The 27525-nt window shown below is 40.7% G+C and overlaps 1 protein-coding gene across 3 annotated transcripts in view; it reads left to right on the top strand.

The window, feature by feature from the left end:
- Positions 1-1930: 1930 nt before the first annotated feature.
- The window catches only part of fam13b (family with sequence similarity 13 member B), a 70618-nt gene continuing 45023 nt past the window's right edge, over positions 1931-27525 (top strand). The window contains exons 1-4 of one of the 3 annotated variants that reach the window (XM_068593726.1): positions 1931-2233; positions 19440-19587; positions 21758-21967; positions 26820-27032. In XM_068593726.1, coding sequence (XP_068449827.1) covers positions 21802-21967; positions 26820-27032 — 379 coding nt within the window. In that variant the 5' untranslated portion in view covers positions 1931-2233; positions 19440-19587; positions 21758-21801. The remainder of the gene's footprint in view (positions 2234-19439; positions 19588-21757; positions 21968-26819; positions 27033-27525) is intronic. The other 2 variants (XM_068593735.1, XM_068593744.1) reach the window with 2 other exon arrangements.

A 27525-nucleotide genomic window follows, 5' to 3' on the forward strand; every position in this document is an offset into this window, starting at 1 on the left:
TATGTTGAATACCTGACGGAAGATATACAATAAGTACAATAAACATTACTGTAGTACAACATAATGTATCATATGTTCCTCTGTGCAATGAGCTTCATGTGTTCAACACCAGGATTCACATTCAGAAAGAAAACATGTTGAAGTAGTTTACAACCGTGAGTAAATAATTTAATAACAGCTAAATAATTACCTGTGAATAATGTGAACATTAACAATAATCATAAGCCTGTCGGTGATGAAGGTCACATGGTTTTTACTGCAGAGTATTTATTACTGAAGAATACCATTTTAAGATACTGTATGGTGTTAAACTTAAACAGACGTACTTCTACTTTATAGCCACCATAATGTCATACAAGTGATTTTATGCTGTACTATATAGCTTTTACTCAAACAAGCAATCTTTTATTTGATTGTTTATTGATTTTGAGGATTTTTTCTTAACTGAGAGTGAGGTTGTGAAGGAGAGGAGCAGGAGGAGTGTCTGGAGCTCCAACCTGAGCTCGCTGTTGCACTTCTTCTTGTGCATGCAGCTCCACATAAACACGTCTTCCTCTCTTGGCCGCCATCTTGAAAATCTCTTCCTCCACCTGGTTCACCTTTTTCTGGTATTCAATCTTCAGTTGTCTGTCAAAGACCTTTGCTGTCTGTAGTTGACAGCAGTCTTTGTAGTAGACTTTCTGTGTAATTCCGAACACATTTACACAAACCGACTGTAAACCAGGAAGGTTGAGGGGCCCCTGGGGTCCTGAGACAGCTGCCCACTCTACTCTCTGCTTACAGGCGTGTTTCCTCTTCTTCACAAAGATTTTCTATTGTTTTCCACAATGTAGTTGAAGGTGAAGCCCAGCTCAACCCCCCCAGCTCTAAGTACCCTTGCAGGCGTTAATCTACGTCACCTTTGAGAGTCGGCGTAAAGGTGTCGTTATACTTGAATAGCTTCTGACTTGCCCCTCCTCCCTCCACACCTTGGCTGTGTCCAACCATTTTGCAACCCGCTGATCTGAGATTTTAACTCCACTCAGTGATTGACCAGCTGTGTGGAGGAGAGGACATGTGATTTATTTTACTTCCTGATAAAAGTGCATCAGGCAGAACATGGAGGTCCTGTGTTTTCCTTTTAAATGTGGTTTCCTCTTTGGTGCATGGGTGGATTACCGAACGGGCCTACTGGAGGCCCCGGGGGCTGAGGGGTCCTTAAACAAGAGCCTCTGCTTCTCATAGGTCGCAGTCATTGATGCATTGTAAGTGAGTGTTAACCCCCTGCTGATTACTTGTAGGACTTTAAGAGTGGTGTACTTTGTAAGCAGTCAAAACTAAATTTGCACAATCCCAGGTAGTAGAAGAATGCAGTTCTTTTACTGAAGAGAAAAGCAGCAACACCTCAGTGTAGAAATACACAAGTAGAAGTCATGCATTCAAAGCCTTAGGTTAGCCACAGTAAAAGTTGAAAAATACAAGTAGTTATGATGCAGAATACTCCATTTCTGAATAATGTATTATATCTTACAGATCATGAATATTGATGCATTAATGTTGCAGACGGTAAATATTGGAGGTTATTTATTTATTCCCTTTTACCATTTATACTTTTTTTGCCTCTGAAGTGTAGTGGAGCAGAAGTAAAAATGCATGTAATAGAAGTACCTCAAAATTGTACTCGAGTAGCTTACATATACTTAGTTACACTCTGCATAATTTGTGACGTGGATACCGAGTTGGTTAAACTTCAATAGAGATGCACACAATTAAAAAAAAAACATGAAAGAATAATGTTGTCTCTGTTGGTATGTGAGAAGATGTCCGCTAGGCGGGGTCAGTATTTGGCAGCTGTCTCCCGCTGTGTTCAGTGTGAGAGAGGCGGGGTCAGTATTTGGCAGGTCCGTCCCTTGAGGGTGTGTGTGTGCGTGTGTATGTGTGAGTGTGAGAGAGAGAGCCAGAGAGAGAGAGAGAGAGAGAGAGAGCGAGAGCGAGAGAGAGAGAGCGAGAGAGAGAGAGAGAGAGAGAGAGAGAGACTCGCTAAGCAACGACCTGCAAACGGGCATCCGAGCCAGTCCGAGCACAAAAAAACAGGAACCACATCAATGGCGAGTGTCTTTGCAATGTTCCCGACGACATTTCTGCTCCGTCTGCTGTGATTTCGTCGAAGTCGCCGCCTCTCCGAACATCGGCTCCAGAGACCAATCCGGAAATTGATGCTCCTTTGCTCCTCGCTGCAGTTTGTTTTGACCTGGTAAGGCTTCGACCGTTAGCTCGCCGAGCTAACGTTCACTCAGCATCTCGGCGGCTAGCTGCTAGCCAGCTGAAGCTAACTCCGTCCCGCCGCTTCGTGTCATCTGTGTTTAATAAGAAGGGTTTACATGTACTTTATGCATGTACGTCCGTCGCTGTTGTGTCTTTATTTAGAGGTGAACGGTGAGGCGTGCGGCGGTTGTTAAACCATTTTGCTGCTCCTCCCGTTTGTGTTCATCGGGAGCTAACGGCTAACGGCAGCTCCATCACATCTGTAGAGTCAGAAAGAGGAAAAACTAGAGAAAAAAATATTACATTGAGCTTTCATGAGCGCCACAAACAGAGCCGAATAATGCGTCTTGTTTTTATGTATTGTTTTGTTGTGCAGATACTTCACATTACATACTGTACGATTTGTGTTCATGCTTCTGCATCAAGAATGTAAGATGTACCTAAGAGTCACCTGTTTTTTTGCTCTTTTTTTTTGTTGCGGTTATTGAACAAAACCGTGTACAGACAACATCCGCGCTGTTCTTGTTTCGGTTCTCCAAAGTTCTCGTTCCCTTCGAAACTGCAGCCGGTAGTTTCGTTTTCTGCTCGGACTCTTTTCTGGAAAGCTTCATCTTCACGATTCACGCCGATGCCCCTGCAGCTCGGTTATATTAAACTGTCTGTGCAGGAATGTTCTGGTGTTTTGTGGCTCAGCGTTTGCCATTAATCTGTTTTGTCTGAGCCGGTTTCCTGGGGAATGGGCTTTGTATGTGTAATGATTGATTCAGCGATGTCTTTTATTTTTTTAAATGTGTTGGGGGATGGGGGAATGGTGAGGGGAGGGGAGGGGGGTCCTGACTTTTATTTCTGGGCTCTCTGAAAATCCTTTGCACGTTGCATAATCGTATCCCCGGCCCCTGAATTATGACTCCATATGGTGGATTATAGGCACGAGTATGCATTACAAACGTACTGAGGTGCACACTTACGCTATTGTGCATGCTCACACGCATGCACACATTTGTATCTACACATACTGTGTATTTAGGTAATGCAGAGTGCTGTGAAGTGTATTAACGTTGCACAGCTGAAGCATTAATAACATCTGCAAACTCTTCTGTTCACTCGGTTTATTGTTTGAATACCAGTCCTTAGGTTCCAGCTTTTTATACATTTGTCTTATGTGACATTAAATGCATATTTTTGGGCTGTTCATTTGACAAAACAAGCAAAAGCAATAAAAAAAAATATTGAATTGGCCTTATTACAAAATTATTACATTAATTTCCCCTATTTCTTAACATCTTGTAGACTAAACGAGTAACCATTTAATCAGAATTTAATGTCAACAATGAGTCCTAAGGATGATGATTGTATGAAGGGTTAGGAAGAATAAGAAAAAAACAAAGCCGTCATTGTCAACGAGAGTTTCAGTCAATGCAAGCAATGGAAACTGCAATTAAGACTGACATTGAGGAAGTTATTAATGTACTATAAATAGCTGCCCTGGTAGGATTTGAGTGGCCCAGCAGCTTGTGACGCTTCTGCACTATGCTTATTAAATAATGCATCTGTGTGACATTACGCATGAACAATATACTCATGTAGTGTAGGTATAGTCAGGGGTGGATCACTTTATATACTTATTATAAAGACATATTCGATGAATTACACTATGTTAAAAATAAAACATGCTCTTTGTAAAGAATGGCCTCTTGAATCTTTATGGGGTTTTTTTGGCTCCTGACTGCAGCTAATTTGCGGAAAACAATCGATCAATGGTTTTATCTGAGGCGCTTATGCAAAACCTCTCTCAGTAAAGTTTAACATGTTAGAAAAACACCGGATAAGAGTGTAAGAGATAGCAGATATGTCTAAAGACTGGAGTAAAGTTCAACTTTACAGTGATGCTGATGCATCTAACCCCTGAGCAGAACTGTTGTCGAGGTAGCTGCTGTAATAAATGCTGGATTGATGGTTTAATACACTCCGCTAAACTAATGCAGTCTGTGACATCAGTCCTGCAGTAAATCTTACCGTCGTAAAGGTCAGTTTTTGTTGGGGAAGAGGTGTTGATTCAAACTTTGTGAGGTTATAGTTTGTTGTTTGCTGTTGTGCTATTCTGAGATTTTGTCCTCAACTCATCTGAGGTTTCGATATTTGGAACATCTCCTCTGAGTCATTCTGTATTCAGCAGCACCACTAACATAAAGTTAATAAAGGTAGAATATACTGCAAGGCTGTGGGATTAAGCTGCATTAGTTTTAGCTGCTGTTGGGCTGCAAATAGAGATTTATGTTATTATTTATTATTGTGACAGTTAAATGGGGGCGTCTTGAAAGCTGAACGGCCCAGGTCTTTTAAAATATCTGCGAAATTCAATTAGAACTTCATATCGAAGTAGTTTCTTGGGAGACGAAACAATCAACCACTAATGGTGATCAGTTTACTGTCGAGTAACAAAGAAAAACAGAAACATTCGAGGAGTAACTGTTTAGCGTTTTTGCTGCAAGAATGAATGAAAAGACAAACTGATTACATCGACGCGTCGACTGACTAATCATTCAAAGTTTAGTGAGGTGTATTAAACGGGCGACTGTCTCCCTCTCTCGCACTCTTTTGTGCTATGATTAGCATTTATTCTCATTAAGTGTACCTCAGCTGAACCTGTAGACTTTTATGTGACGGACCTCACGTATGCACATACCAACGGTGTCAAAACTCTCCAGCCCCATGCCGTGTGAGATAAGACTGTGTACGTAAGACGACCCATAGTTTTTACATGGAAGGAAAACACGCGCACACACAGACACACACACAGCGGTCAAAGCAGTGTCATAACCACACAGCTGCCTGCAGTGTGGGATTTTTGTTGCCAGGGCATTGAGTGGTTGTTACAGACTCCGTGGACGGGGGCCAAGCTAAACCAAATGTGATCCAAATCCCTCTTTAAAGCTTCACCCGGACCGCCAGAAATTTACCAGATTTAATCTGTCTGCGTGTGTTCACACCTGCATGAAAATATGTTTCATAATGCCACTTTCCATTTTGTCAAATACAATTAGCTTTTATGAGTCAGCAATTTAACTGTTGCTCTTTCGCAAGAAGAAGATACAAGGAACACAATAATAGGACGACAGCGGTTTCAAGGAGCAGTCAAAGCAGTGGAATCAGATAGAAATACGATGATGAAGGAAAAGAGATATCTCATTACCGAGCAAGAAGCCGTGGAGCATTGTGCTCTGGTGTACATTTAGGCGGAATGGGCCGAAGGCAGTTTCCAGCAGTGTGGCACTGACCTGGCCCAGAGATTGTGTAAATGGAGTGAGTCCATTAGGCAGCTGACATAATAAAGGCTTCTACAGTAAGACAAATCTTTTATTCATGTGTTATCTTTCCCCACGAATACCAGCCTCGCTCGAGCATTTTGCTGTCGGACCCCAGACTGTAACTACACTTAGAAAAATGGTGTAATCCGTTAGTCCGATGCATGTTCATTGAAACATATCAAGACAAAGAAAGACTAAAAGATGTTAGGTTGATGTATTTATCACATTTACCGCTATTTATCACAGGAAATTTCCTTGATTTGTCAGGTATTAAATTAATTTGATTACTTAAAACAGACATCCCCATCTGTTTTTTTTATCTATAAATTGTTTTTTAATTAATCAAATCTCCTCTTTGCCAGAAGGACGTCGTAAAGGTAATGGCAGAGGATTTAGTAAGACAAGCTCAAAATGTAGCTGTATATATCAGATAAAAGCGCATCATCTTTATCATTCTTGTAATTTGCCGTATAATTGTCATTTTTTTGGGCTGTATACCATATCAAACAGAGGCTTAAGAAGCAGAAGGCCTTTGCTTGAGGCAGATGGAGAAATCCTGTGCTGAACGGCTGGTTGGGTTGAAGTAATCTGGTTTAAGGGCAGCGCTCTAACTGTCCAGCGTCTGCTGGATGTGTCGAGCAAAAAGAGAGATTGGGTTGTGATGGAAAACACATGACTGGAGAATACAGAACGACAAAGCGTCATAGCCTATATCGGTAAAGCCGCCATTTCCTACCCTGCTTGGTGGACTTTCGCATTAGATCAAGTCTGTGGTTTTCCCTTTGAAGATATTTTAAAACTGAAGTGTGATTCGAAATTTCCAAGACCAAAATATCTCTTTGCACGGTCTTCATGTATTACATGTAAAATACCCAATCAAAAAAAAAAAGTGACGCCTTTAGGTTGTTTTTGAATGACCAACCAATTATTGTTTATTGTATGAACTTTTTAGTGTCAACACATCTTTGAATATTTTGCGTTTTAAGATGAATACTATTACCATGTTGGACTTGACATTACTCCCACTGAGAGATGGAGCAAAGATATGTGTAAAGATTAGATTTTCTGGTTCAATTTAAGAAAATTAAATCTTTCATTGATTCAACTCTATTAATGTTCTATTTAATAGACTTCCATCCTCCAAGAAAAAGCAGATGCCTAATTTGTGTCAATTTACCGGCAAGGCAGATATCACTGTCTAGATACCGAGTGATCCGTGCTCACCTTGTTAAGTAGACTGATGCTCTCAGAATACACAAGCTAATAGATTAATTCGACCTCTACCTCAGAGTGGAGCTTTCATGGCTTGGACTTGGCAGTATCAAGCTGCTTGGCTTGGGTTGAAGAGTAAAGTATCAAAAGTCTGCTTCCTGGCAGCAGACCCCGTGATCAAAAGCAGCCAACACGGCTCTGAAGCCTTTAGGTAGCTTCAGTCCCGGGGCGCTCCCCTAAAAGTCGATGCTTCCAGTCCTCAGTTGGGAAGACCTCTCGTGGACTTGTCGAATCACTGCGCTTTCTTCCTTTTTTTTTTAATAGTACACAGAAATATGCAAGGGCAACAGCGTGGCTGGTTGGAAGCTTTACAAACCAAGTCTTGTCTTCAATATTACCCAAGATTAAAACACCAGCACATGGCGAATTAATTTACCAGAAACGCCTCCAACCCTGGAGTCAGTGCTTGGTTAGAAGAGCCAATTCTAAAAGCCCTCATTTGGGGAGAGCCACGGCTAGACCGAGAGTCATACGTCGACACATTTGAGGCAACTTCTCTTGAGGACATGTCTCTCTCGAGTGGGTAATGTTACTTTATGATTTAAGATGTTGAATAGGCTTTTTGACGCTTAGGAATTTCTAGGATTGGTTACTGAAAACCGGTGCCAATATGTTGAGTTTCTGGAGAGGGAGAAGACTCCCAAATACTCTCGCAGTTGATATCAATGATGAGGCGTAGTCCAGGAAAGCAGAGTGGAGTTCTGTTGCACACGTTACCCATCAGGCCACTTCACGCTTGTGTCTGTTCTTTTCTTTAAATTATGTATTGTTCATCGTTTGAAGTTAAAAGGTTTGAAGCTGTAGTTTGAAGTTGAATGTTTTGTATTATTTTTTTAATTCATAGTATACTTATAGTACAAGCTTTTCTTTAATGTCGTCAATTCAAGTCGCTTTGTGCTTTTTTTTCTTTCTTTTTTTTAGGTATCGGTTCGGGCATCGCTAAAAAAAAACTGCTATTCAATATTATAGGAATCTCTCAATACATACATAAATACATCCACAGCTACATTTCAGCAGTTTCTTATCGTGAATTCCCGAACTCTACAAATGAAACTTAGCTCATGTATTTTGTGTCTTTTGATTCCTGTTTTTTCCTGTAGTGAGTGAGAGAAGCGGATCTGACAAGTGCATCCTCAACAAGCAAAACAAGTCGTGTGTGTGCGTGTGCATGTCTGTGTGTGTGTGTGTGTGTGTGTGTGTGTGTGTGTGTGTGTGTTCATCACATGACACTGACTCAGATATCTTCTGGAGCTTTTATAGTTTACGGTGCAAGTGGAAAGTAAGCTTTTGAGTCTTGGCCTCAGACCAGCGATTCAGCAGCAAATCATCTTATTGATCTCTTGCTCGCTAATCTGACCGCCCTCCATCGGCCTAAAACACACTCACGTATGGCCTCAAGACTTATAATCATGGTCATAAAAATCTGGTACATTTCTCTGTTAAACATGCATGAAAGAAATCCCTTAACCAAAATATTGAGCAAAACATTGTTTGAAAAAAAAGAAAACAACAAATATTTAAGCGGTTACTGCTGCACGGTCAGTCTGCTCGGTTGCTGTTTGGAAGCGCTTCTGTCTGCTCCTCCGTCAGCGTACCTCACAGCTGGTGTTTGGATCCATTGTTTACACACAGACACAGATGGATATGACAAGACTAGCACTATCCTGTTTAAGCTATTTGTTCTGTTTTAATTGAGCCTCATTCCCTCGTATAACAGAGCAAAGACTTGTAATTTTGTCATTGTTTCACCGTGATCTCACTTCCTCATTGCACCGCCGCTGCTTTCCTCGAGCCGTCGTGTACGTTGTATTCTAAGACAACAGGTGGAGAAGGATTGTGTTTTTTAATGCAGCAAAGGCTGAAGCATGCTGGTATTTCAGGCTGGAAATTGTCATTATACTGTGAGACAGTGCAAGAGAGAGCGGGGTGATATAGATCAATGCGAGATCAATAAAGCTCAAAGTCACGTTCTCAGATGAGGCTGAGCCCAGTGGCTCTGCTCTGCTAAGGCTGTGACTTGTGGTTTCGTGTCGTAAACCTCAGTGATGGAAACATCCCAGAACCAGAGCAAAGATTTGATCTGCTCGAAAACAATGAGCAGGTATCCTTTTTTCATTTTTAAATAATACTTTTATAGGATTTGGTTATATGAGATTTAGCAGTACTGTTAGTTCTGTGGCAGCCGTTCCTTTTAACATCTCAGCCTCTATTAGATCAATGTTGCATGTCATTTTTAACTATCACTTTATGGTCAAATTGGATTTTTATATGATCTTTGCATTAACAAGATGAGATTTATGAGCGGTATTACATTACCTGTTTCTCCAAAAATTTCCCAGGAATAGACATCTATTATGATTATAGGCATAATCACGCTATAGACATGTTGTAATGTAAAATAAGACACAACATTGAGGATGGAAATGATACATGGGGATTTCATTGGTAACACCAATTCCTAATGTATGCACAGATAATGCGTTCAAAACATTCAGTGTGATCCCAGAGTGTTAAACATGTCTCACAGTTCTGTCGCAACACAAGGCTGGAACCAAACTTTATTGAAAGTGATAGTATTTAATGCCCATGCTCAATCTGTTGGGCTGAAAGATAACCCTAAAATCAGGATAAATTAGTTAAAGCATTAAGTAAAGTATTAATTGTTAAAAGGCAATAATATGACATTTCACCGCAGAGGAAATTCCTTTACAGCCCTTTCTGAAAGACCAACAGTACACTGCCTTTAACTTGAAAAAGATTCAAGAGAAACACTTACAATAGCGGAACATAAGTAATGCATTTTTAAAAGTTATTATATCTTGTGTCCTATTGTGCTGCGATAACCGGTATTGGTCTTTAATAATAATTGATACTCAATAATAATTGGTAATGAAGTGGCCATCCCACAAAGACAACGGGTTCAAGCTCTTTGGCGAATATGCAAACATTCACACACATACATTTTATACAGGGTTTATGTCAGGAGCAATTGGGATCTAAAGCTTTACTTTTTTGCTACTCGGAGGAAAGATTTGTTTTTGACAACTCAATAAGTCATGCGCGCGCGTATGACTGCTCACCCAGATGGCAGCCAAGCAAACTTCATGCATCTGTCCTGAACAAAATGCTGCTCCACTCCCACAGTTTCCAACACAGAGCGGCACTTGTTTCCACTGTAGGCGTGGAAGAGTTCTGCAGTGTCACGGCCCCTCAGGCCGGAAAATAATGCCTCTTATTTCTTTATTTTAGCTTTCCCTCTTATAGAGCACTTGCAGAGCATGTTAGGATTTCTACGAGAGGGACAAAAAGCTAGGATAACCTGGAGAGCAAAGCAGGCTTGAGACCAGTAGATCACCTGATCAGAGAAACCTCCTCTTCTTTCCACAAATGCAGTTCAGCAAAAGGGCTGAACTCTGGCAGTGGACGTGCTCATGGGCAATGAACCGCGAGCTGCAGAAGGCTGCGGTGGCACCGGATGTGAGATGTTGCTGATGAGAGCGTTGGCATCATGAATACAATGTAGGTTCAAAAACATGGGCGACCAAATTTGGCATAGCTAATGATTAATTTGATTATCAACGAGTCTGCAGCTTGTTTTCTTGTTAAAAGAGTTTAGCGTTTGGTCTATAAGATATCACAAAACACTGGAAGAACAAGCAGTAAATTTAAGTCTTCAGATTGCTTTTATTGTTTGAACCCTTTACCCAAAAGCCAAACGTCTTCAATACTGTCGTAGAAAAAGAAAATGTTTCTTTCTTTTTTTTTGCATGGATAAAAAAAGAAGATAACTATTGATTTCATCATCATCACCATCATTTTTAAAATGGTGATTTTTTTTTCAGTCAATCAATAACAAAAATATCTCTACATCAAATATTTGGAACAAGCTGCAGCTCTCTTCATCCCCTCTGGCAGGCGTATTCATCAGATCCTCTTCAAGGAAAGTCTAGTTGAAGAAAATTCAAACGTGCAGCCCATTAACCATTAAAAAGAAGTCTCTAAAAAGGATCGTTATTTTTGTTTGACGTTCCCTACATCTTCCAGTACTGGGAAGATTCTGCTAGTTTGGTCAGAGTAAGAGATAACAAGGCCTGAAAAAGGCTGTTCCCCCCGAAGACATGTGCTTATTAATTTATCACCGACAGAGCTGGGAGGAGCAGTTAAACTAGGCTAGGACAGGGAGCTGCTGCTGCTGCTGGTTCAAGGGCAAACGCTGGCTTTACTGCCTCTATTTTATTACCCCTGCTCTGGCTCTCTCTACCGCACATACTCCTTTCTTTTTTTTCTCTTTGTTCCCCCGTCGTATCCTTTCTCCCCGCTTGCTTTCTATCTGCTAATCTGCTTCTGCCATTCTCGTTCTGATGCTCTTTTATTCTTCATCACGCCGCCTCTCCTCCTTTTTTTTTATTTTTCCTTTCATCCATCTGCATCCACGCCCCCCCCCCCCCCCCCCCCCAGCCTGGTTTGACCTGCTGGTATCTGCGTGTAAGACGCATAACCGCGATTTGAACTCTGTGCCAATGCTGATCCACTTATACCCTATACACAGCCTGCAGGGTATCACAAGTAAAACTCTTAAATCCTGCACTCAAATGAATAATTAGTAGCTTGATTCCTTGACATAACTTAACCTCAAATGACCAAATTGCAGAATTAACACCACTGACATGCATAAATATTACGGAAAAGATAGCATAAAGAGTAGCTGTAGTGACTGTGTGACTGTATTTCAATGGTTTCCCTCAAATCACTGTATTAATTCCTTCTACTCGACTCTTATTTTGTTAAATTAGAGATCATCCTTCTCATAGTTGTGTCGCTGCTGAAGGAGAGCAGCATTGCATGGTGTGTAAACTGACGGAGAGGAATAGACGGATAGTGTGCGGAGCCAATGTTGGTGCAGCAAAAGGACATTTGTCTTCCACACGTTGTTGCTCGTTGTTCTGTTGAGACGGAGGATTGCCCGAGGAAGACATTTTAATAAAAACGCTGCATCTGTAAAAACTTCCCGGAGATTGAAAAATGTCTGTGTGTGCACAAGGCCTCCTTTGTCTAAGTAAACTGAGAGATATGCAGGTAGACAGGAGATGTGGATTATCTCAGGTTAAGAGCGGTGAAGTGTTAAATTAGGTACCAGCATGCTTTGAAATTAATTAGAAGAGATTCTTGATTTCAGACTCATGCCACGCCACTTCCAAGTATTCAAATTACCGTTGTCTTGCACCTGCCCACAGGGTTCCCATGGTTCTGACTAAACACGATTATTCAGAATTTAATATGGCATGGCTCATTTGGGCTGAAAGCTGCCGTTTGTTTTTAATTGAATAACATTTTTAGATTCATAAGCAGATTACATGGCTAATACCCGTCGCTTTTCCTTGTCTCCAGAGCAAATATTACTTGGTAATAAATACAAATCTGGCTTCCTAAAAAAAAAAATAGTTAAAAAGAGCTTCAGTGCATGAGTAAGGATGATGTCTGAATGATGGCCGAAACATTTCTTGCAAATCATACATGCATATTAAAGATGTGTCTGTGTCTTGTGGCTGTAAAACACAGACAAAGGCCGATAACTTTAGGTAACATATGGTTGTTAATATTGGCCCCTGCTTAAAAGAACTTAAACTTACTTTCCTTCTGTAAAAATTGGGTTTTTACTCTTACTGCCACAAGTAAAACATGAGGGCCCAGTGCTAATGTCTGAAAATGTGCACCAGCTGGTTTTAGGGGAGTGTGTGAGTGCTTGAGTGAGTGTGTGTGTGGGAGAGAGTGAGAAAGCAGTTTCCTTTCCTCTATGTATTTATACACTTTCAACCACATTCTTTCATTTCCACATGTTGTATTTCATTTTTTTTGTTTCGTACACAGTAGAATGTAACCGCTGTGTACTGTGTGTTGGCCAATCAGATCAACACACACCACTAACTTCATATTAAACGGGTTATAATTAGACCTCTGCTTCTAGCAGTTGAGCGGTTAAACATACTGGATCGTTCCAGACACATAATGAGTCGTATGAACGAGTGGATGAGAACGTTTTATGTTACATTTAACTTAATTTGCACACAATATCTCTCTTGGTCAGAGAATGGCAGTGAAAGTGTTTTTATATTTCAATGAAATGGACCATTATCAACCCGAATATCCGACGACCTTTCTTTTTCAACACTTGTTTTGTGTCTTGAAGACACAACACACAAATCCTGTTGGGAAAGTTTCCCTGAGATACGATTAATTCAAGGAGAAGAATGTTCTCATTCTTGTAGCTTTTACAAAATGAATTCAAGTTCTTTACGTTTGTGTGTCTTGTCACATACTCACTCTCTCCTGTCTTGTCTCATGTTAGCAGTCAACATTTCATTTTTTAGTCTTTTTATCAGGCGCTTGCTCGGGTCACAGTGTCACCTGTTGTTTTCATTCCATTTGCCACAACGCAGATCATAATCTCAGTCATGCGTTTGGGTTGGTTGAAGAGATTCATATCCGATGGTCTCTGTGCTCATGCAGATGAAATCACTTACACCCCCACACACTGTGTGTGTGTTTTAAGGGTGTGTACTGGGTTTGTATGTGGCAGGTCACACCAGAGAGTACAAGGAAGGTGTGTGTGTGTGCGAGTGCGAGAATAATTAGCCAAATAACCCAACACAGTAGACAAATACAGAAATACCAGACTTTTGTTCTCTCCCTAAATGTTTAGCAGAGACTCGGGTCAGAGGTCAGATCTGTCACTCAGAGGCATTTCTCTGAGTGTTTTCAAATGAAAGTATACATACTTGGACTTACTAGTGCAGAGCCGGCAGCAACCTCTGGGTCTCTAAAGTGAAGCCAATGAGGAAGTGCCTGATTTTTTGTTTGCAAGAAGTCTGATTTTATGGAAATCTGTCCATCCTCGCTTCTCACTTGATATTGCCTCAGTAGAAGATCATAATATAGTCTCAATTGCTCGTTTAAAAGGCTTCTTCATTACAGCATGATGTTCATTTACTAAATGATCGTTCCATTTAGAGTAAAATAGTCCATAAAGCAGAGCATGCTTTAGGGCGGGGCTACCTTGCGATTGACAGGTCGCTACCTCTGGGTTGTCCAGTCTGGGAGTTGTCGTCTTTAACTCTCAACATCATTTTTTTACAGTACAGGAAATGTCATTTTAAACTCCTTTGTTGCTAGAATGTTTAATCAGTGGTTGGTTGTACTTAGCTCCACCCTCTAGTGTCGCTTCTAGTTTAAAAAACAAAAAAACAACATGGCGACGGGCAAAATTAAGAACTTGGGGCTTCAAAACCATACTTATCAACCAGTGACTGTGTCCACTTCTTACTTGCAGTCTATGGTCTAAAGATCTGTCTATTTGTGTGCAAAGAATATTTTCTCTTTTCATTTTGGGTTATAATTGCAACTTATTGTGCAACTTCTGCATTTGAGAAACTTAGATTCATTGTTTAACTCATTGACGCAGAAATCTGCTGCACCTGAACATCTGTAGAGGATTCCTGCTGCCCGGCCGGTCTCATTGGTCTTCTTTCAGCTTCCCTCGTTCTGGTTGACCGCGGCGGTGAGGCCAGTGATGATAAACTACGCAGAGTTGTAGCTGCTTTGATCTTTTTTTATTTTTAGGATTCCACAACATGATGCAAGTTGGAGGAAATTTGCTGATTTATTCATAACCTCTTGTGAATATTTAATCTTCTTTTTTTCGGTGGTGCACTTTGTTTTGACGGCACTGAGGCCGTTTGGCAGATCACAGATGATTCATACGTGGCGCGTTTAAAATTGACATTATAAAAAATGAACGTTGTACTCCATTTGTTGATGAGAAGGTTTCGCTTAATTTCTACAACGGTTATTTCAATAACTGATCTCAAAGTCATCAGGAAAGAAATGTATTATTCAGGACATAGGGTCATGCTTTTCGTTAATATTTATTAAGTGCTTCTTTAGGGAACAGTCATCACGCCTTCACTACATTTTGTCTACTTGATCTGTCGGTGTTTTTGATATTAGGATGATTTAACTTTTTCGCTCAAAAGCACTGATGGGATAGTTAAACGTCTCCATGAAGCAGACTTCACAGCGTCGAACAGTATTGCAGGTATTGAACCTGTGACCTTTCTTCAAAAGGACATTTGATTTAACTGCTGCCGCCCTGCAGAGCGCTTCATCTCTGGATGGGTGCACGGCTGACAGAAAGAGTGCGACCAGGAAACAAAAGTTGTTTTTGTTTCAGAGGACAAGGACCATAGAAATAAATATGAGTATACCCTTTCAAGCAGATTATTTTAACGCACACGTATTTCAGAAAAGTCTGCTATGAAATTCTCTCCTGATTTATTATTTAACGGGTGGTATTAATATTTTTCTGTTCAAGAAAATGTATTATATAAATTCAAAAAATTACCATTGAGATCACAAAAAAAGAAGCTTTGATTGGTAGATCCATGCTTTTGAAGGCTTTTCTGTGTTTAGTCCTACGAGGATCTATTTTACAACTGTGGAAAGTTACCATGTGACTGTCAACTTAGCAAACAGAAGAAGAAACGTTTCACGTTGCGTCTCCCCTTGTGTACTTTTCTCTGTGTTCTCATGTGATTCGTTGGCTGTTTTCCCTCCTGGTCCTTTTTAGTTTGATCTTTCTCGCTTAACTTTTTCCTTCTCTCTCATGGCTCACCGCCTCAACTTTCTCTGTTTCCCTTCTAACAATGTGCCTCATTGTTGAGCAGGAGGCTGTCAAGCATGATATCTGGGATTAAGACGCACAGTCAGACAGAAAGAAACACAGGCAGAGCTTTTCTAGACCGTTCCATTACTCGCCAAATCCTCACCACGGAGATCGTTTTAGGGTCAGTTTTCATGGCAGACAAGGTGCTGGTTCGGGAACATTGAGTTCCCTAATCTCCGAGTGTTATTGTCCTCATCTGTCTGAGCACGGCAGTAACAGGACCACCCTTGTTTAATAGGTGTATGCACTAGGGTACTTTAGGCTCCCACATTGTGGGCTGTAATAGTAGTACAGTTGTTTTTTTTTGTACATCCATACAACATTATCTGGTTTGTGGTACCTTTTTTTGGTTTCAATAGTTCCAGCTCCAACAGTGGGGTTTTTCTAACTTCAAAAGAAGCATAGGACCCAGCAGTGCCAGTTCAGTTGTCTTTAGAGGACTCTGTACAATCTGTACAAACATGTACAACTCCTGAAACCAGATTAATAACCTCAAGTAAGAAGAACATTTGAAAATGAAGGTCAAAACCAGCAATAAATAAAATGTTATGTTTCAGAGCATTTACCTTATTTGTCCCTAAAAGGGCAACATGGCATCAGAGGAAAACTTAATCTGAGGGATAGAAAAGGTCAAACTAAATCATGCATATCATTGGGAGGTTTGACTCTGCTTCGGCCAGAGCTGCCTTCATGTTGGCGGAACGGTCTATCCTGTCATATTGCTTGTGTACAAGTGAGTCATACAAATCTGTGGGTCAATCTATGAAAGTGGCCAGTGTCTGGCAGGTAAAGCTTGCTCTACTGGTTTCGGTTCAGCTGAAAAATGAGTAGACGGGCAGTTCAGGACCATTTAAGGCAGCTCCCGGTTCTTCAGTCTCCTCACTGCTGCCTGCGCTCTGAAAAGTGAAAAGACCAACGTGTTTTTCTTCCAATAGCTTCTGTGTGGCACCAACACTGCTGAGGTTTCAGCCCCATACAGAGACATCCGCTACAGAGATGCATGGGTTAATAAGTAACCTTGTACTTCTGCTTGGAATTATATGTGATGTATTACATAAAGAGCTTTGAGATAAACAGCACCTATATGGTCGTCTTTAAAAAAGAAAAAGGTTTTGAAAGAGCATTTGGCACAGAGTCACAGCTGGCACTGAGCTGCATCCACTAAAAGCTGTAACTCTGAATAATTGTAGTCCCATCAAAAGCAGCAATACAGTGGTGAACCGTGTACTTCAAAGTTCATGACAAGGATTTAGGTTGTTTATTAACCAAAAATGTCAAAAGCCAGAGGTCATTTAATTACTGAATCAAAAATGTTGGACTGAATGAAAGGAAAGGTAAATGATTTATGATTAGTTTTCCCCCCCTTTGTATCTAAAATAGTTAGAATAACCTTCCCTGTCTGCCTTGTTTGGAGCTTTGCACAGACTGCAGTTTTTCTTTCATCGCACAGGATTTTATTTCCACATGCGAGTTGCCAAAACTCTCCAAAATGCTTGTTGTCGGCTCAAATGTTTACTTGATTAAACCATTTTTGCAGAGATGGCTGCTTCCAACGGGTAGGAGCAAATCCGTTATCCTTTGGAAGCTATTTGGCAAGAGAAGCAGACAGAAAAGAGGGGAAAAGACATGCAGGGAAAGTTAGAGTGCCCTCATAACTCAGCATGTTTCCTCAATCCTTATTCCTGCTCATCTCAACTGCGCCGCATGTAGAGGCTGGTGTAACGTGCAGCATAGCGATGAATGGAGTAGAACAGAACAGAGTGTACTCCAGCAGAAGAAGAATAAAGAATGAAAGAGTTGTTGCGTAAGACCCATCCAGGCTCAACCAGGTGCGTGCGTGCATATTAAAGTCCATGGTTCATTAAAACAATCATTCAGTCAATCAAGCTGATTGCACTTTATGGAACACTTCTGCAACGTTTTGGACGCATTAAAGTAAACATTTTAAAGTCAAACAACTGTAAGTCTGGAGTTTCATGGAGTTGGATTGAGCATCAAACTACGTATTGAAACCAAACGTTTTTGACATCCTTCTCAAACCTGACTATTTTAAATAAACCATAATTTATTGATCTGACACTGTAGCAAAACATAATTGTTGTGGACACTATTTTTAGATGTTAAAATTTAAGTTATAAATGACTTAAAATTTAAGAACTAACCCAAAATGATTTCTTTTCCTCAGTAAATGTATTTTTCCTTCTCCCTCACATTCCCCCTGCCTTCTCCATCTCTTTCATTTTTCAGTGTCTTCTGACTTCAGAACACTCTCAAAAAGCAGATCTGTCTTTTTCATCTTTAAAGACCAGCAACACACCAAAAACAACCATTCACCCTTTCATCCCATCTTGCATATAAATTGGCTGAAATTCCTTATTAACAATCTAATTATCACGCTAAAACAATGTGTGAAGTATGAAACCGTATAAGAATTATCCACTACAATATGTAAACGTGCATCCAACCGGTCAGGAGGCTCTCAGTACATGACTTTGTAGTTACAGTTCAGTGCTTCCCAAAAGAAACGTACTACTGATAACACTGTACTGACACGGTGAGCTCTGTCGGCAACGTTTCGTTTGAGCGGTTAGCACTGTTAGCTGCGAGCCGCTGACTCAACGGACGCCATATTGTGAGCTGCATAGAGGCAATTCCTCAAACAGAAATGCTCTACATTTAAAACCCAGCTCCTTTAAGACATGCATGCATGCATGCACACACACACACACACACACACACTTGTGTGCTGCAAGTGCCAGCAGTTAACAGGTTAATGTCCCCAGATTTAAAGTGGCAGTTTGCTCACATTTTCTTGGGCATGCACAGACATGTCGGACGCACATGAACAGCTTTCTGGCCCAACTGGTGTCTGTTTAATTGTGTTGGGTAAGAACATTTTACCCAAAACGCTAAATGAGAAGAGGACCTCGAGTTCTGAATGAATGCGGCTTCAACTTTCCTCAACCAGTTACAGGTTTTAATTGGTTCGACCCTGATACAAATATTAGTGTGACGGCTGGCTTTTTAGGCCGGTTAGTGTTCCATGTCTTCGCTTTCATTTCTTTGTGCAAACCTTTCCCCTCCGTTTGTGTTGCACTGGTCATCCGCGTCCAATTCTGCGTGTGGTTAGGTAATTATGTGTTAGTTATTCATTATTATAATTGAGCAGTCAGTGTGTTGATTTTCTGTTGGACAAACTCTTTCTTTGTCTGTTTAAACAAGCGGTCTAATCCGTCGTCATGATGGAGTTAACTGCTGCATTGAAGAGGTGCTGCTATGTCCTCATGTAATTAACTGTAACTGTGGTACACACGGCGGATCTTAATTTGATTAACGTAAAAAGTTAAGTTTGTGTTATTGCTCAGTGCCAAGGTATTCATGACACATTACTTATTATGGCAGGCTAAATTGTTTTTTTCCATTAATACTTTGCATTTCTTTCTCATGAAGAATTGTGAGAATCTGTACCAGAATTTTTGATAACTAGAATCATCAGAAGTGAAAAGATCTAAATGATACTTGGTTTTATCCAAAACAGCTGCTGCAAAAGTAATATGCATCTCTTCTTATGCACCATAACATATCTTCCAGCAAACACTTGATCTCAGTTGTTGAGAGCAGCACATAGAAAAGTCAATAGATGTGTTACAGCTTGAAACAATGTTGCATTATATTCCAATAGAAAGTAGCTATGCATATGATTGTAAACGTATCAGAGATTGTTACTTACCAAGATCACATCTTTTTCTCTCACCCCATCTTATTCCTCCTCTTTCTTACCTCTCTCTCTCTCTCTCTCTCTCTGTCTCTCTCTCTCTCTCTGTCTCTCTCTCTCTCTCTCTCTCTCTCTCCCTCTCCCTCTCCCTCTCTCCCCCTCTCTCGGTTCCTCATTGTAGCTAGAAGTGGATCCTGCAAGAGGGATTAGCGGTCCGTCAATGAGGAACTACCGGCTCATCTTCTGCCACAACCTGAAGCAGCCATAGATGGTTTGGTGGTTCTCTGGCTAAGGGAGGAGAAGATTGGACACACTTTCACTGCTACACGGTGAGTTCACACACACACATGCAGGTACATTAGTTGCTGGAGCAAGAACCACTTCACTTCAAAACAATAAATGGAAGAGACACACGTAGCACATTTTTTTAATACAGACTCACATTTTAAGACTTATGTAGAGACTGTCATTGTAATCATTTGGGCTAACGTTAGTCTCACAGACAAACAAGCCTCAACTCAGCGTTTCCACTTCCTCCTCCTAATACAGAATAATGGGTACACTCTAATAAAACACTCATTTTGTTAAACATGAGTGTTTTATCCAACCTGGACATGATAATGCTTTAAGCAAACACACTGAGTGAACAAGAATACCAATATTTTAAAACCCATTTAGCAGCATGGAATCCCGGAGGCCGATTCAGAGTTTTTCATCCTGTCATTTACCCGCGACCACGTCCTCGTTAGCTGCCCACTACGTGTTTTAAAAGTTGCACAATGCAATAGGCTGTGAACAAGCTCCAGGAGTGTTTTCTTGGAGGATTCGTCCCTCTGTTGGCACATCTAAAGTAAAATAAAAATCACAGAACATTCTTTTTCTTCCTCGTACTTCAAAACAATACAGTGGTGGATTTTTGAGGAAACCATCTTTGACCAAATGTCAGTAAGACAAACTGGCATACAGAGGGCCTATTGAAGAGGAAACAGCAGAGAGTTCACTGTGTAATTTAGTCGACTCAATGTTCAAAAATGTTAAAAATGTGCCAGAGAATTTTATTTTCTCTGAGCAATTTTCATGCAGTTTGAAAAGTACACTTGTTTGCATTGTGATACATCTGTGAGCTCTGTATCTGAGGCCTGTTAGAGAAGCTTGGCCACAAAAGGACAACTGATTCAGCACATTGCTTCTTGTAAGTGTAAATATTTGAAAAACATTTTGTTATAATGCAACAAGTTTAACAGCTGAATGTTGACACATCTTCACACTGAATATCATAAAACATAAAAAAGATGGTGATGTTCCTCCTCTCCCGATGAGTAGACTGGACTCCATCTGCCACCGTTTGCGTTCACATTACTCACCAACCGGCCATCCTCAAAGAACACCTTTAGCAGAGATTGTTGTTGCATATTCTTGCTTGCTTTGCATTAATTTCCATCCCATTGTCTGACTCGGGCATTCACAGCGTTGCCTTTGCATGGAAACTCAGGACTTTCATGATGCCAAATACTGCAGGGACAAGAATTTAATTTAAGTAATGACCTTCAAATTAGGATTATGTAACAAATGCAAAAGCAACACATGGAATTGTGTACTACTTTAGACAGATCATCATACCTGTCTCACAGCAATACCACCACTCTATTGCTTTACCTCATTACACTGTTTTCATACTCTTACTGCACAGCTCTTTTAATGCAGGGACACGTCGAGCCTACATTTTGTAACATTTTGTCGACCCACAGACAGACCTTTACAAACATGCCGTTAAGGCTTTTGAATTTAAGCCACCTTTGGTTCAAATTCACCGTTTTCAGTGATTTGGACTTCCACCAGACACAGTGTTCACTAGAATACACACTCTTGCGCTTCACCTCCACCTGTTCTTGATCTTAACACAGCTCCGGATGACACTGAGGATTTTTAGTCTTCCAGAAATATGTTTCCCAACTGCATTTAGGAAAGCGATTCTGTTTCATCTTAGTGTAGGAATTTAGCTATCACAGAACCGTCCTAACTTAGGGATTTCCAAAGGATGGGATCGACCCGGTCCTGAATTTGAATTGAATTTGATTGAAGTGCTCCTCACAGCTCTGGGGAAGCCTGCACTTGTTTTTTTAGCCAACCAATATTTCTTGGTTTTAATTTTTCGAGCAGGTATTTAGCTCTTGCTGCTGTCCATTCTCTCCTCCTGCTCTTTGTTTGTTCGCTATCAGGAGGGAAGGTTCACAAACAAGTAACAATGTGCACACCAGCCACTCCCATATGTGTGTGTGCTGTGCTCCTTTTGTGTGTGACTGTTCTTATCTCCTTTGATCTCTATCTATCAGTGATTTTCTCCACTCTTGGGCAGCGTGTCTACGACTAACGATATGAAGTGGTGTTTTAAGGCGAGCCGAATCCTTAACCACGGCTTTTATTTTGTAAATCATTCTATCTGACTTTTTTGTCTAATCTCCCTCTTTCTGTATTTCTCCCCCATCCCCCTCCCTGAAGACGTGAGGTCTTGGCGGGGCTGTGGTGAGGAGGAGGAGGCGGCCATGAGGAAGAGTGTGTCTCCGTTGCCAGGCAATGAGGGCGGGAGCTCAGCCAGCACTTCGCGTGTTTTTGGCGTTCCTTTGGAGGAGGTGACACGCACACACACAATCAGTGGCCATGAGGTTCCTGCACTGGTGAAGCACATCGTCGACTACATCGAGGAGCATGGTGGGTGACGGACACACACACACACACAAACACACACACACAAACACACACACACACACACACAAACACACACACACACACACAGATGAAGTGATGCTGGAACAACATATTCGAGCAGCTTTTTTTTTGCCTGTTTCACACCATTTTATATCCAATTTATGACTCGTATGGAAGTCGTTCCCATCAAATTAATCTTCACTAACCTAAAATATTAACTGATGCTGATGACACTAATGCAACCATTTCAGTACATGTGCCTGATAAACCAATCAAATCTGTGATACAATATATTTGCTTGACTAATACACACTCACATGTTTGTGGTGATGCAGACGTATCACTGAAAAATCAACAGGAAAGGGATTGTTTGCCAAAAACTTGAAATGAAAGCAAAAAGCAGGCGCACAGTTTGCAGAAAATCACTTTCATTGGACTTATACTTTAACGAGGCATCTTTTATCACATTGCTTTTTGCCCAAAAAAATGATCAAAGTCGCTACACTCTGAATAAAATAGTTTTTACTTTACTAAAAAAGCAGAACGGCTCTACAAAAATCCTCAAAGTCCAAAAGCTCTAAATCTTTCTCTGTGGGGATATAGTTGCTCATACAAAGAGAGAATATTCTGCCGGTCTAAACTGCAGAATATTCTCTTTGTATTATGAGCAGATCTTCAACATTTCACTGCTCTTGTATTGCACTTTATTAATATGCACTTACATCCCCTGCAGGTATTAAGAGCTTACATTGTCTTGCCTTCAGTTTAATGTATTGTATTATAGTAACACTGGATGATTTCTCATTCTTCTCAGCTTTGGTTGGGAGCGAACATATTTAACGTTTGAATTAAGAAATATGACATTTTGTCTCATTCAAACAGAATGGGAATGGTTCTGTAACACCTTAAACCTTGCTTAATTAGTCACATACAATGTGTAGACAGCTCACCTATCGAAATACGACATTTTAAGTATTAGGAGCAATTTGAGGCTCAGTGTCTCAACGACACTTTGACTCAAGGGGAGAGAAGTGCCCAACATTGTGATTAAGGCACCACAGGCTCTCTAACCCCGGAGCCACAGCAGCTCTTTCAACCTGTATCCAGTAGAGAAAGACGGGTCTGACTACCTTCATGGAGTTATTCTGATTTGACTGAAAAGGCTAAATCATCAAGATTCAAGATTTTAAACAGGATTAAGACGACACCGTCTAAGTACATACTTGCTCAGCTACATTCAAATCTTTCAGTATCCAAAGCACGCCCTGCTGCTGTTGACTGCCCTTGCGTCCCGATAAACCAAAATATGTCGTTAGTCTAGATCCAGTTTATGTGATAAGATGAACTCTGAATGCACTGGCAGACAGATCCACGGTTCACTTCCTTCTTTATTATATAACAGTCCTCTCAACTGCAGCTCCACTTGTGGAAACAGATGAGCTTAACAGTGAAGCGAGGAACCTACCAAAGTATTGTCCCTGGGCCTTTCCCACATCCCCCCTGGAACATTTCTCTTCAAGCCTCGCAGAGCAGGAACTTCAGTCTCATGCCGCTGTCTTTGTAAGAGCTGCTGGCAGTTCAGATATCTTGCTTTCAAGGACGAGAGGCTCAGTGACTAAAAAGCGGAGACTTTTGTAGCCGAATTGAAGTTTTTAAACTAACCAGCCACAGACCGATTTTAACTACATTTACTGGTGACTATACTGACTACATTACACCAGTCAGTTTGTGTTGCATAACTCACTAAGCCCTCAGCCTATACCTAACTGGTCAATCCTCTCTGACTCAGTTTCTCCGTTTCTCCATGGTTCACATCAACAACGCGTGCCGAGCACATTTAGATTTGTTTTAGTTGTTTGTCAGACTCTCATCCGGGCAAATTTGCATCGGAACGTATAGATTAATTTGTGGAATTGATTAACGTCGAGTCTTACGGTAGAAGCAGTTTAATGGCTGTAAAAATGCCATAAAATGTGGAAAAGTCGTTACATGGTTTGCATTTACTGAACAAAGGGAAATGCTGGAAGTATCTGCATATCATATAGATATATAAATTAATAGAAAGGTTGTTAGATAAATGTTTCAATGAGGTCTGGAGGCTGTGAATCTTCTCAATACATCCCAAATCTGCAGACTTCCATTGTGAAATAACAGAAAATATAATTTCTTGTAACACGTATCGAGCCAGTGGGTACGTATTTCATTTTAATTGTTTGAACTTTTAGAATGAATCTTCACCTCAGTTCCACTCAAGGAACCAGTGAAGCCAGTTGGTGGTTTGAGTGACCCGGTGCCGCTCAACCATACCAGGTTATGTAATAAGTCTTTAATCCTCCCGGACCTCTGCTGGCGCATTAATGAGAGTGCTGCTGCCAGTCCAGAAGTTATTCAGCCTGTGAAAAGGCCTTCATCCCCCCCGTTTGATTTGTGCGTCTGAGGTTTGAGAAGGAGCACAGTGTTGAAAATATGAAGTGAAAAGGAAATATGATGTAAGACAGAGATTGGAAATGGAAAGCACTTTGAAGGTGTGTCGGACCAAAGCTGTGGCATCTGTGAAAGATGACATCGTTACAACAATTACAGCTATTTTACAGTGTAAAATAGGGCTGATCAACATTTCAGTTGAATCATTAATCATCAGTATGGACATTGTGATAGGAACAGGTATTGTGTGTGTTTTATTTCTGTCCTCTGATTGTGACGCTGGTCCCACTCGCCCAATGCTGCTCGCGTGTACGCTATTGTGTGGAGTTGTAAAAATGGAAATATGTCCCTGGGGACATTTCGTTGGCTGGCTTGTTAACAGAGAGGAAACCAGGGAGTGAACAGGAGTCAGGAGGAATCATCAAGAAGCCGTTTCCTAATCTGCAAGCCACAACATTAACACTTAAATGTCTCGAAGCATTTAAACCTCTCTGGGTTCTTTGTGTGCGGCGCATGCATAGATCTTTAGTAATATGGCAAAAATTATGTATTTTTCTGGTTCTAAAGTCTGCATTACAGTGAAGTGAAGTAAATGTCTCATCTCATAAGGGTTTTTTCTTGTTTTCCTTTACCCACTTAGTCATCATAAACATATTTATTGGAATAATCACAATATTGAGGTGTTTGGTCAAAATGATCTTGATATTTGCTCAGCCTTACTTCTGCAACAGTCATCATGACAAATAATTAATCTGAATGCGATAAGTGAACAGTGAGAACTGGTTGGGAATGGAGAATAAATGAGTGAGCAGTTTCATGGAGGAACTACGGTTAAAAGCTCTTTTTTTTTCTTCTTTTCATTCCAGTGCAAACCCATGAATTCCTCCGAGGATAAAATGTCCGAAAGTGTGCTTCATTATCCCCATTTGTACGATTCATCGCATTTTGCACCGGAACAGGCACAAACATTTGTTGCCCTCAGACATGTTCAGACAGCTCTACATACAAACTAGCTTGTTTGACGCACACTGAGCTCCTTTAGGCTCCATTGGTCAACCGTTTTCTTCTACAGCCAAGGGGGATATGTACCCAAAACAGGTCGATCAGCATTCTCACACTGCGGTAGATTTTCACCACTGTTACATAAAGCATTCGTCAGGAATAAATCGAGCCAAGAATAGCAACGAGTTAATGGAACGTCCACTTGATTTAAATTTGTGCAAATCCGAGCTGCAGTTGTTATTGTAGCTATCGGTAGCAGTTGTTAACTTCAGAAAACAAATAAAGCATCACAGGAGACTCACGTGACTACACGGTGCATAATATGAACATAACATTACACAAGATGAACAGATAGCTGTTTTCTGTAAAGGAGGAAAAACATGACGACGTAAAGACATGTCATTAAACTGACTAAAGCCCGACAGGACCTGCTGTTGGAATTGGTTTGTCCTTTTAATCACAAAGACTGGAGTAATGGTCGCTCTCGTGGTCATGCCTGTTTGTTTTTTTCATAATGATAGCACTTGTATGCACACACAGACACACAGATCCCTATACTTCCTTTATTTCTATTATCAAATTATAAGTTTGCATTTCTCCACTGAATAGGTCACCAGTTTATTCTTTGGATCCCTCAGTTTTCTAGCACATCAACACATCAGCAGGTTATACATTTTAGTCCAGATGTATTTTCATTAGGTCCAAAGCTCAGAAATACCGCACTCTATTTTGCAGGTATTTCCATTCAGGTAGTTACCGGTTGTTGTTGTTGTTGTTGTTGTTGTTGTTGTTGTTATTGTTACTACTAGAACTATGGCCTGACCTGCACCTGGACACAACTACTTACCACATCGACATCCACACAAACCCTTTCAGCACGATCACACAGAAATGTAGCAGAGACCAACGGTGTGTCATTTATTAGTTTCTCAATGCACTTTAATTCATGAGCAGATAAGGAGTTTTTACTATAGAACATTATTATAGAAAATGTACCAGCTACAATTTACAGAACACGCTGCAATGTCCAGCAGATAAACCACTTACAAGACAACTAAGCTACAGCTACAATTAAGCCCTCGTTTTAGAGATTAAAGCATAAATGCGCCATCTTCCCAGCAATGATGTTCATCTCAAGTCATTTGGTTGTGACTAAAATATTGGCATGTTGTGCACAGTAATGAAATAACCTTTTAAAAACAAATTCAATTTGAATCAGCAGTTATCTGACCAGCAAAGAAGCATTTATGAGTACATTATGTAATAAGATTTCCAAAAACAAACACACAATATTTCACTGCTTGTCTCTCCTGGCTTGTGCACGAGTTCAGGTGGTTTAAAAACAAGGATATTAGCTCAATATTCAAACCAGTAAAAGTGATGTATTGTCTTTAACCTCAGTAATAATTGCTGTGTTATGTGTCATCAGGTCTTCTGGACCTGGAGGGGCTCTTCCTTGTTAACGGCAACGCAGAGCGTGTGGATTGGCTGCGGCAGCGCTATGACAGTGGCGAGGAGGTGGAGCTAGAAAAGGAGGCGGACCTGGCGTCAGCCGTCAGTCTGCTCCGACTCTTCCTGCAGGAGCTTCCTGAGCCGGTCATCCCAACGGCCATACAGGGACACATTCTACAGCTACACCAAGGTGTGTGACGGGGACGGCTTCTCCCACTTCTCCACCCACTCAGTCACCCTCTTTCTCTTTTTATCCACTTTGAACCCATCAACTGATCTTTTGTTTTGAGTTTAGTACATGACGTATTTGTGCTTGTTGCGAAAGCTTTTTTTTTTTTGCTACTCTTTTTGAACTTTTTCCTCCTCCCCCTTAATCTCAGTGGGAAGCGTGACAGTGACTAAGCTGACCTGATATTAAGGCACAAAAAGAGAGGCATCTTTCAGTACAACACACCCGCTATTTAGTTAGTAGTTTTCTGAGCTGTGAGCACACAGTGCAAGGCTAAGGAATAAAGTAGAAATGCTTTCATAACACTCGGAGGTAAGAAGTACTGCAAGTACCTAAATGGTGTGTTTTGTCTATCTTAAAATGGTACTGATGTTGTACATGGGAAATAATGCTATGACTAATAATGCGTTCAATGTACATATGTGTATTGTATGAAGGTAGACTTCAGAAAACC

This window comes from Clinocottus analis, unplaced genomic scaffold, assembly GCF_023055335.1.
Source record: "Clinocottus analis isolate CAN_PGR_092001 unplaced genomic scaffold, fCliAna1.0.p SCAF_10, whole genome shotgun sequence".
Lineage (NCBI taxonomy): Eukaryota > Metazoa > Chordata > Actinopteri > Perciformes > Cottidae > Clinocottus > Clinocottus analis.